General features: G+C 35.7%; 1 protein-coding gene across 15 annotated transcripts in view; it reads right to left on the reverse strand.

The window, feature by feature from the left end:
* DMD (dystrophin) overlaps positions 1 to 12,424 on the reverse strand; it is a 1,308,223-nt gene that overhangs the window by 910,085 nt on the left and 385,714 nt on the right. For all 15 annotated transcript variants that reach the window (XM_069784897.1, XM_069784898.1, XM_069784912.1 and 12 more), the window contains exons 3-5: positions 5,286 to 5,378; positions 4,212 to 4,289; positions 1,137 to 1,229 (exon numbers count right to left, since the gene is read on the reverse strand). In XM_069784897.1, the coding sequence (XP_069640998.1) occupies positions 1,137 to 1,229; positions 4,212 to 4,289; positions 5,286 to 5,378 (264 nt within the window). The remainder of the gene's footprint in view (positions 1 to 1,136; positions 1,230 to 4,211; positions 4,290 to 5,285; positions 5,379 to 12,424) is intronic.

The raw sequence follows: 12,424 nt of genomic DNA on the forward strand, positions 1-12,424 counted from the left end.
AACTGAAAGAAAAATTAATAAGTACACAGCTAATACTAAAGGACATCGTTAACACTTTGCTTCAGGATAAAATATGAACAAATCAAAATACACATTTGAATGTGAATAGTCATCTCAGTCCATAATTCATATAAATTAAAACACAGTGATTCAAGCATTATTGGTAAAAAGCTGCACAGCTAGGTTTCATATTCCATCTGCTCTTAATAAGTAATTTAGAACAATGTTATGCAATTAAACTAGGAATATTGGAAAGGGAGACAAAGGAAGAAGTGATTTAACTATTTGCAGCTTTTCTCTGTTGCTTTCACTACATGTCCTGTAAAATTAGGAAAAAAAAAAGTTCCCTACTTCAATGAATGACGCACATGTGATTTTTGATAAGAGTGTTTAGTTTTTAATATAAAGTCCTTTAGGCTTTGTTTCCCACCATCTTTGCTTGTAACGCTATGAAAAACTTGTAGATTATTGCTTGTGGAACAGAGCCAACACAAATGGACAGACTCAGCCCAGAATCATACAAACACACAGACTCAGGACATCTAGATGCTAGTTCCTTTTGAATTTTTATTTTACTGTCTCAGAATTTGTTTACTTAAGTGTCCTCATCTTCCATGTTGGTTTTTATCATAATCCCCCCTTTCTCTCTAAAGATAAAGGAAGCTAAATGAGCCACATCTGCTTCAATAAATTGTCAAGAGTCACAGCTTTTTAGTGTTCTAAAAATAATTCTTGGCAGGATGGGTCAGCAGCAAAAAGCAACAAATGCGATTATTTCATTAAAATATAAGTCACTATTTCTAAGATACTAAAAAGAAAAGGACTCTGAAAGCTACATATCCATGTTGGCTTTGTCTATCCATTTTTCTTACAGTAACATATTAGATACTCTCTTGCAACATCTGACTGTGAAATTAGAGTCAAAAGAGCTGCTGCTAATGCTCTAAAACCTATTTTATCTTCATAAGATTCCTAATATCCCAGATAACATGTAAACAGACAGCCATAAAACTTGCTGATTTAGGACACTGTTTGCAACATCTATGTTTACTTTGTAGGTTGTGGCTGGATAATAATGGAAAAAAGATCAGTGGAATAAAGGTACTTCATGGAAAGTAAGCAGCAGTGCCACTCACCTGCCAGTGGAGGATTATATTCCAGATCAAACCAAGGGTCAGCTTATGATTTCCATCCACAATGTCTGAGCTCCCAATATTTACCAAATCAACCTATTAAGAAACAAAAAAAAAATTTGTGTAAGATTAATAGCAAGCATAAAAGGTTGATGTTATTTTCATACATTTGGTGTTAAACTTTCTTTCTGATGAGGGAGAGGGAGGGATGGGCTAGGGTAAATCTCCTTTGGTTTCTGTTGTTTAGTAAACATCCAACTCATTTTATAAATGGCACAATTAATGTGCTGGCAAAAAGCAAGCAGTGATCTAGGGTTCCAATTATTCCAGTTATAGCATGTTGTGAAAACATACAATTAAAAGTAATAGTCAATAATAACTCAACAATCTTTTATATTGAGCCTCTACAATTACAAATCACAAAACTGATGGGTGACATGGAAAAATTCCTGTATTATGCTCTATACTACCTTACATAATATACTTTGCTGAAAGCTACACACACATCTAGACACTGTAAGAACCTACAAACCCAAGATACTGTTCTATATATTTAGATTAAAATAGAAATTATTGTGCCTTAATTAAATTCTACAATGTATAAGGCAAGGCAGGATGTGTTCTGGAATAGAGAGAAACCAATGATTGTGAACTAAGCAAGTCTTTTCCACATTAGTTTGCCCAATAATGTTGTTTTCCATAATTATATTATGCATTTGCAAATTCATATGCATCAGCATTTATCACCCTGGAATATTCTTTCCTCCACATGTGAAATGAACCTTCACCCTCCCCCACTTTTTATGCTATCAAAATAAGAATGCCAAATTCAGGGATGCAAGTACAAGACAACACAAGCTAAGACCTGCACTTTTGGATGGAAACTATGACTCTAAAATTTGCATCCTCACTGTTTCAGAGATGCATTTTTTCATGGTCAGAACTGATACTTGTACGGCAAAGTACCTCATTCCCCCACAAATTACAGCCTGCATATCTCTACTGTACTTCTGAAGCTATTTGAAGTTACATCTGTAGAATGACTAAAGGTTTTGCACACTTAAAACAAGCCTCTTTTTTTTTTTTTTTAATATCAATGCATCTATGTATAGGTCATTTTTATTAATCATATACAAAGCAGATAGTTTGTCAAGAACTCTAAAACTCTCTAAGAACTCTTTTCTTTAAGAATGCATCATTTTGTACTCAAAGCATATGAGACTGGCAATTCATTCTAGCCTACAGTGTCTTGAAATATTTCCCAAGTTATGTCCTAAATTTCAAATGGGGTCCATGTAGCAAGTGAGCCACAACATAGCTTATTAGGGTACCACCTACACGTTCTACAGGCCAAACCCTCCACCTGTTTTTGGAAATGGAAGCCTGAACACACAGAGCCTACATCTGTTTTACTGAAACAGAGGAACACTTCCCAGTTTGCCTCTGTGTTGCCTGAGGCTATACTGGGGCAACCCCCCACCCCAACACTATCACCTTTCCATAGGAAAAAAAATAATCTGTAAAATGGGTTGACTGGAAGCTGCAGCATTTTTCAGTCTGTTACCACCCAGATAACTGCAGAACCTCAGCACAAGGGTGGCACATACCAGCAGAAAAATCTGGATTAGTCACAGGCTTTAAATAGCTTTAGAACCATTGATTTTGCATTCCTGCAGTCACACAGAAATCACTCTTGAGATCATTTTGAAGGTTAAGGAAACTATTTCAGAGGCAGATCTTTTGTCTTTATACTATATATATATATATGTATGTATATATATACACTATACTAATTTTTATATTGTATACAGCTTATAAGGTTTTCATTATGTCAATACGATGGCCACTGGATGACCGCTTCACTTCCTAAAATAATGCTTTTTCTTCTATATTCTTCAATTGCAATACTCTCTGTTTTCTTTCTATATTTAAAAGGGACTATTGTTGTATTCTGGAAACTGAATGAAAAGCACATTAATGGATTTAGCTGATACGTAGTGAATAAATACTTTTCAAAACATTTACTATGAAACTTTGTAACCACATTCCAGGTATGCAATCAAAACCTTCTTGTATACTGTGAAATAATGTATTGCTGGTTTTTTTTCAACAATGTCAAATATTGCAGATTTTGAAGAAGTGGAAGCTTTTTCTTCTATTTATTTACATGAAATTCCATTTATAAAAAGAAAAATCAAGCTGGAGGTCTTTATGCCAGTCTTATAAGGTCACTTTCATTTATGCACAAATCTTCAGATGGATAAGCATTACCTTAGATAATCAATAACTTTATTCAGCAGCTGAACTCAAGCATGTTTAGTGACCTACTGCAGCTATCAAGAAATCCAATATAATATGTGGCACAGAATACATTATCACTGTTCCATCACATCTTACTGTTAAGTTTAAGCGAATGTTATAGTTTATTTGCATTTATTCTTGAGAAGGAGATATGATATAATTAGTTGGCCACTGAAAATGTCTGCTAAAGTTATGGGTCCATTAGAATGCTTGCATAAGGAAGACATTATGAGAATATTTACTCAAAAATGATGCACAGGATACTGGTTTTGGAAAGTCAATCTTGACAAAGTAGAATGGAAAGTGGTTTTGATATGATTCATTTCCTTAAGGTTATGAACCATAAGGAACAGACACCAATGAAAATTTAGCAAAAAGATTTCATGTAGGAAAAGCCTCAGTTTTTCTGACTTCATGATTGTCAGTGCTTGTGAGCAGATATTTTGATAGGTAGCACCTTCTAACCAGCTACGGATGACTTCTTGTAATTAACCTTTTAAAATGTATTTTAAATACCATGCATTACCATAAAATTGTGCATGTTGATCTGTCTTCAGATAGCATCCGTTATAGATATATTACTCAAACATTTGCTGGTAGAGGATTTTAAACTCTATGAAATAAATTGTGCTGAACGACGAAGTATCCAAGTCACATCAATAAAACTGCCTTGACTCCACCAATTGTATCCTATAGGCCAGAGTTTGATCCAACACTTAGAAAGCATTAAGTGTGCTATCTATAGGATGTTCTGACCCTGTACGGCTGATTACTTACATTATTTCTCTGCAAAACCTGCAGTGCTTTGTTGACATTGTTCAGAGCATGAACTCTTGTGGAGCCCTTTTCTTTTGCCTACAAAGAAAATAAAACAAATTTGACTGCCCAAAATCAGAAACTAGAATACACTCTATGTAACTCAAGTCTTATATTACACCTGCAGTTTTCTGTTTTGTAAGTTTATGACAACAACAGTGAGAATATTACCATACATCGTTCATATGCAGCTTTCCGATATGAAATAAAGGCAATTGTGAAACAAAGTGGATCCACAGCTGGAACGTAATCTGATATCTTGACATTTTTCAGTGAATGAATCATTGAAATGTATATAAAATAAGATAATTCCAGATTTTTTTAATTATGATTAGTTGTCTTCTCCATGGCACAATTTAGGAACATTACTGTGACAACCAAACAGAGAAGCACTGGTTCCTTTAATTTTTATTTACAAATATATTCTCTCTGAATTTTGATTCTCAAACTCCCAGCCTGCTTCACTACTCTCTTGTGAGAAAGTTTCAGAGAAAAATCCCAAGCTCACAAAGTCCAAGCAGGAAAACAAGAGGGATATTCAAAAATACATGTGATGTGTCACTTCAGAATTTCCAGGTTCATAACAGCAAGTTGTTCTCTCTTTTCAGACATGTACAACTCCAATATACCGACTGTATGTATGAAATTTATTAGCAAAACATTCTCATTCTACACACTAATTTCTATTCCTTGTTTTTGGCACAAATACCTAGTGATGAATAATTTCTGAATTCCAGCTAAAATCTAAATGAACCCTGCCTCAGTCTTAGTTCTCTTTGCCACACTTCCTTAATAAGTGTGTACAACAAACTAGAACATTTTCATTTCAAATATAAGCCTAGCAAAGGTTACTGTCTAATATAGCTCTCAGTCACAATGTTTCCTCAATTTCAAATGACTGTCAAAAATATTCAGACCCCTAAAAAATAGTTTCCACAGGACCTCATCAATGGCAGAAATTAATGAACACCACCTACCACAATTATCACAACATCAAGACTTCAACATATAGTTAACATGTTAATATACACATACAAGTTTTTGGCCTGTAAGGCATTCCAGGAGCTCCAGAAGTCTTCGTCCATCTCGAAAATCATTAAAAAGATCTTCAATGTAACGTCTTCCAAACTGAAATGAAACAATGGCTTTAGTTAGTTCCAACACCAAAAAAAGGAAGCATCAATTTGCTAAAAAAAGACCAGAAAGCTGTAAAAGCCACTGTCTTGCAAAGTGGTGTATTCCACCTGTGTAAATACACTGTCCTAATTAAATATTAAATATGAAAGGTATGACGCAAAGTAAAGGAAGAAAATATCTTAACAACTAAACTGATAGGATACTTTCACATCTGTTTTTAATAGGGTTCTATGGCATAAGAGAGATTGGTGCCTACCTTATTTCAAATATTTTTCTTATGGTAAGGAAAGTACAGCCTTTATTCCCTCTTAAAATTACACTATTGATATCATCTGTGATAAAGTGCTGCAGATCCAATAATTTGCAATTTGTGCACATACCATTAATGCAAACAAATAAGGCAGAACTAAATACTAATGAAGCTAGAACACAAACCGAACTTGGCAATTAAGGTGCAATTCAGGAGAAAAATAGGAAAAATAATTTGCCAGATTAAAAAAACACAAACAAAACCACCAAACACCCAGAAAGAGATACCAAGTTTAAGTGCCTAGTAGGCACTTTCATGTGGCAGAAACAAACTTGGAATTACACAGAGAGAGAAAAGTTTCAGGCTTATTCTAGTGAGGATCTAAGAAACATATCTATGTTCATAGGACATACTTGGAATTGTACTGGATCACGGCCTCATTAATGTAAGTGCCTAAACCACAATTTTGTACATAGCATCAGCAAAAAATGAAAGGAAATACTTGGGATTTTCCTTCATGTGACAATGGTAAAAGATGAATTTCTTTCTAAAATTCAAGCCATGTTTCTGATCTGATGCTTTGACTAATGCATTAAATTTTTAAAATATAGAAATATGATTTTGTATAGTTTAGTCACTGTGCAACTTTTATATGTACCTATAAATTTTGACATATTTTTGTATGTATGAGAGCTATTGAGAACCACAATAAAGAAGTGATTATTTTGTGCAGTGTCAAGTAGATTCACATGTCCACATTATTTCTAATTTGTAAAGTTTCACAGATGCTTTGATTGATTTGAGAGGAAGCATCTATATTTTAATTTGCTAGAATTGACACCATGCTGACCTACATCACATATCTTCCACTTTTACCACAGCTGAGCAATATAGAATTGGGAATCCATATTACACAGAAAACATTTGCTTTCCTGTCAGCAGTGTTGTTCTGGTACTCACTGCAACACTCATTAGAGCTAGCTGGGAATTTTATGAAAAACTTATTTTGTCAGAAAGTATCAATTTCTTTGGAAGTTTTCTTAAACAGAGGGCAGAATTAAGGACAGTTTCCAGTGCTAGACTCATTTTTTCCTCAATCAATAAATATTTATGTGTACAGCACAAACTTTAGTGCTATTGGCTGCTCTGGCATGACTCCTTCCCTCTTTCTTTCTCTCAACTGCTATTCTGAGGCAAGAGCTCCTTTCAATCCCTTCATTTTTTGGTAAGGTCTTGTTTCTGTTTCACAGAGCAAACAAATCCGAAACATCAAAAATTTTCTACAGCAGTGGGAATCCTTTTTTTCTAGCCAGTTTTCACACGCTGCACAACCCATTCCATCTAAGCTAATTTCTAGTTAACACATGTGCTGCCACTTGACCACCTAAAATATCTGAAAACCAGTACTGAACAGATTCACATATGATTTAGTCACCCTGTTCAACCTCTTGAATTATCTGTTTAACTAATACTACTCAGCAACTCTATCTCCTGCCTTGCATTTAATATAAGAAATAGTTTTGATAAAATGTTTCAAATTGTGGTATGAATAATCATGTGCCATTATGCAAGTCAAGTCATGCACGGTATTCCTGAAGTTGTCTATTATTTACTCCATACAGCACAGATTTAAAATTAAAACATATGACTAAATCAGAAAGACTTTATTTTGTTTCCTAATCTTGCAGAACAAAAGTCATTTTTGCAGAGGGGAAGCACAAGACCTATGCACTTCTAAGGGAACATTTTAACATTCTTTAGAAAGTCGAAGTGATCAACAGACCCTTCTGTAACACTCTGAAAGAGTTGTTCCCATAATGTTACTGAATCACTCTGGGAATATGAGCACAATGACATTTTGATAATAGAATATAATTATATTGCTTTGTATCATAAGGGAAAAATAGAACTAGCCTTCATAACTGCCTGTGTGTCTGACTTTCTTCCTTTTTGCAGCATTTAAGCTATTCATAAAGTTTAAGTTGAAATCCATCTAGGATGGCCAAAAATTCTGCTTGACAGAATAATATGGGGGGATGGGGGGGGGTGGTAAACTTTTCAGAAAGAAAATAAGACACAGCATGGTAGCATCCCCAGCAGAACATATTAATTACAAATGTATTACAAGTAAACCTTAAAACAAAATTTACCATTGATATTTTAGGGTCTCGGAAGTACACCTTCCATTAATCAGCAAATAAAAATACCTTAAGACACCCTATACTACTGCCACACAGATCATCCTTAACCTGAAGAAGGTTGCTATTTTTCTGGCAACAGGGTAATTAAGTCTTTTTTCTCAAATAGATTGAATGTCTTCACTGGATTGACTTTGCAGTAAGTCTTCAGAAACAAAGGGCTCAAAGATGCATCAAATAAATTCATTGTGTCATTGAAAAGTGTCTCTTAAGTTGTATGAAGCTTTGAAAACAATGAAAAAACAAGTGTGACGAGTCAATGGCTTGCCAAAACAAATGCCTAGTCCTTTATTATAAATTCTTGTTGAAAATAACCTTGTTTAAAACTTTTTTTAGGTTGTGACCTACAGCCACCGCCCTTTACCTACAGAGGAATGAAAATGTTCAGAAGAATCTCCTGTGCCCTTTGTATGCATGTTGATTTGTTACTCTCCCTATATCACAAACTTATCCAAAACCTAATTTAAAAAAATGCCCAAAGCAGCTGCATGCTGGATTGTTGGCTGACAGTTCTTCTTAGCAAAACCCACAATGATGGAAGAGATGGGGGAAATGAGAGAGAGCACAGGACAGAGGAAGGACTGCAGATGCTGAACGTGAAGCACAATGCAACTTTTCATCAGTATGGTACTAATTTCCCAACCGGTAGTTTGACTGGCAGCAATATGAAACTAGAGAAAATTGTATGATCTTAATCAATATATAAGCTATTTATAACATTAGTCAAGTAGACCAGCAAAGTAATTATCATCTCTTTCTTCCTTACTTGCTTATTTCAGGGAGACCAACAATTAATGGAGGGATTTGGGGGATTGGAGGCAGGGTTGAAAAGGCCAATGAGAAAAAATACACGGAATAAAGAGGGAATAACTGTAAAACTGAAATTGGAAAAAAAAAAAAAAGAAAAAAGAAAGAAACAGAAATTACTTTCTAGAAGTAGGACCAACAAAAGAAAAATCTAAGACAGAAATTTGTTAGAATCTTCATGACTAGAAAGACTCTAGGGATTTAAGTATACGGCAGTATTATTTTAACCTACTGTCTTTGTGTTAAATAAAGGTCAAAACACAAGACAATTTTCTTGGTCTAGCTGATATGGCTGTTGGCTGCAACTGCTGATCTTTACATAACATAAGACCTGAAGGAAATCCAAAGGATGTATTTTAAAAGAAAATCACTGCAAAAAAATGTGATACAGAAGGGAAGACAAGATTCCTGTTTTACCATAGATGAAATTAACCCTCCAACTTAAATAAGGACTGAAGAAAATAATTCACAAAATACATTTGTATGGAAAAAACCTCCTACACTACCATGGTCAACTACACAAGCCTTAGTCTTAGAATTACAGGGTAATGTACAATTAACATCTCAGGAAAACATAGGAACTTGCAGAAGAGTCTTACCCAATGTGTTACACAGGAGAAAAGCATACTTAGAGTATTCCATGCACTAACTCAATTGCATGTACATATATATGTACATGCATGTAGATATTCTAGAATGCTCTCAGTATTAGACTGAAATAATATCTAAAGTGTATTATTGTTATTTTCCAAGCTCAGACAGCAACTGAACCAATTTTATGCCAAAGAATGCTACCTAAAAAGAAAAAAGCAGATGGAAAAGAAAGGAGAAATTTAGGAAACAGACTGAAAGTAAGTGTTGATAGATAAATGTAGTAGCAAACTTTTTGTGTGAATATATTTAGAAATCTTAGAACGTCAAGCTCCATCCTATTCATCTCACTACTGTGTACTTTCATTGTCATTCCTGTGTTCTTCTTTTCAAACGCTCTATATTAGACCTCATTCTCTCTATGTAAATTTAACAAATAAATTTTATCAAACAAGTAAACTATTTTATCAGCTCATTCTTCAGATACCTTATGGAAGAAGTTAATATTGTGGGAAGTGTTACATGAAAAGCCGGTGTTCCATGAAAAGCTCTCTGTTCAGAGCTACATGCAAGCTAGTCATTGTGAAAGTGATACAGGCAAGAACACCAAGTAGTTGAAAAATATCTTGTCCAGAGAAGGTACAAAGACATCCATTCATGAACGTTGACCCTCCTATTGCCCAGTGCTCAATAATTATGAGTCAAACCTCCAAAAAAATTCTGATTAGCATAAAACTGTCAGCAGACATTATGTTTTAGAATAAATTAGCAAAGGCAAACCCTATACTAAGGGAAAACAGAGTGAAGGGAAAGGAAATATGAAGGGGAAGGAGTTGGGAAGGGAGAGGAAATGAAAGGAGGGGCAGAGGATTAAGAACAAGTCATAACTTAATTTTTCTCCCACAAGCACAAAGGCAAGAAATGTATTTCTATTTCCTGAGATTCATAAACACTCAAAATTTCAAGCAATGAGTCCATAATAACAAGTCCAGCAAAATACATGATAACAGAAGACTGTAACACAGCTACTATTTGAGGTTCTTTAACATGCATTTATTTTTTCTGTTTTATAAAAACGCTATATGATAGACACTTTTCCCCAATTTTTCAGAAAAATTACAGAGGGTAAAAACTTGGCTGAGGAAGAGATCTCAGACTTTTCATTTTCCTTTGCAGGCAAGTATGTATTTAGATTACACTTTTCATTTGGGGGCAGACTAGACTGTAAGAAGATTATTACAGTAAGACAAGTTGGATGCTATTTCTCATGCATTTTACAGTTTTATTGGCTTATTATTATCAGTTCATCTGGGAAATCTAGCAACCGAAACTATCAACAGATGGAGAGAGACAGAATAAATTAAAAGAAAAAAGGCACTGTAAAGACAGAGAATTCAAGGTTAGGCATGGCACTAGACAGAAGATTTAAGGTTATATTAGGCATAAATAGGAAAAATCAGCTTACAATAAAACCAGTGGACACAGAAGTCCTTCAGACTCCCGCAACAGGTAAATCACTGAGACCTTAGCTTGGGGCTAGACCTGTCCCTCCAGGAGGGCACAGAGCCTGGAAGGGAGCTGCAGTGAGGGGTCCAGCTGTGTCCCCAGCGTGCTGGACTGTGGAACAAAGAGCCAGAGGTGCCCTGCAGTTTGGCCGGGACCTCAGGCTACTGACTGATTACTAAAAAAAATGAAAAGACAAGATACAATCCAGAAAGGCAGAAGGGCATAAGCCATAAGTCTTCACATATCTTTTTGAAGTAATTGTCTCAAGTTCGGTTTGTAAATCTGTAAATTTTGCTGAATAGACATCAGTAGGGAAGAAATAAGAACTTGGTTGGCTTACAGATGTTACTCTTAGTAAGACTAAAGAATCAGCCTTTTCTTGCAGTCAAAATATTTGACGCCTCACTCTGTGAAACAATAAAGAACAGTCATTGAGCTAATCTCAACAGATCTTTTAAGTCAGTTTTAATAAAAGAGGGATTATTAATACTTGCTCTTGCTCTGCTAAATATATTAAAGGTTGAATTTCTCTCCCCAACATCCTCCTTTACAGTTTATTCAGTTCCGCTGGGAAGTTGCATGAAAGTGACTGACATTTTCTTTCATTGATGCTGGATTACTATTACAGCAGCAAAAGATATTGTCCCAGTCATGAGGGAAGAAAGATGTACCAGACACAGTTTAACTGGGCCATGGCTTTACAGACTCATGGGGAGCACTGAGCAATAACTTGAGCCACACAAGCCACCCTTTCTCCTTTCATCCTCTTCTCCTGCTAGAACACGGAGGCATCCATTCTGCTGCAGGTGAAACTCTACGCCAGCCAGCTGGAAGTCAAACACTGCACAAGCAGTTTGCCTCTCTACTGTCAGAGCTCCAGCCTTTGTGGTAGACACCTTTTTTTGCAGTCTAACTTCAGCTCTCAAGGAATTACACAGAGGACTAACTGATGGATGCCGGTATTTAAAACTTACTACTACTGACCAACTGAGAGGAAGGTGTAAAACGCTTCTCTAAAGATGCCACACTCTTCTCACAGGCCACAAACCAACTATCACCGTGCATTTTAACATGGTAGCTATCACACTGCCTGTGGCAGGCCCAGAACACCCAACTTTACCCTTTAAGAGGAATCTAGGGACAGGTCTTACCAGTTGTCTGAAGGCGGCTCATGGTGGTGGCACAAGATACATACTCCCAGAGTAGAAGCCGGTTTCATGTCAAGACCCTGATGTTCAGGTAATGACATTAGACCCTCCTGGCACTTCTGTTCAATTCTTGTAAAAGGGCGTTTTCCCCTCAGCAGAAGGAGCCACTCTACTTTTCTAGTGTCATTACAGAGAAGGCTACTCACACCCCCCTAAGTTTCTGAAGAATACCTTGTTATTTCCATTTTAAAAGAAATCAGAAAATCTCTCTGCAGGGGCCATACATACCCAGAACAGAAATACAGACATATTGACAGACAGAATTATGTTAGTATAGCTATCACTGGTTTTCTTAGCTCTCAGAAACGTGTCTCTAAATTAAATGTAAATCAAAGAATAAGCAAGTAAGTTTGTCATAGTAACTCATACCTCATCTTTGGTTTACCCTCATCTAGCGCTTAGACAAGGACAGAGAGGTGCAGAAATTTCTGACGTCAAAGAAGTAGGAGAGCTAATAAACAAGTGAAGAGCAGTCTC

This window comes from Haliaeetus albicilla, chromosome 6, assembly GCF_947461875.1.
Source record: "Haliaeetus albicilla chromosome 6, bHalAlb1.1, whole genome shotgun sequence".
In the NCBI taxonomy this organism is placed as follows: Eukaryota; Metazoa; Chordata; class Aves; order Accipitriformes; family Accipitridae; genus Haliaeetus; species Haliaeetus albicilla.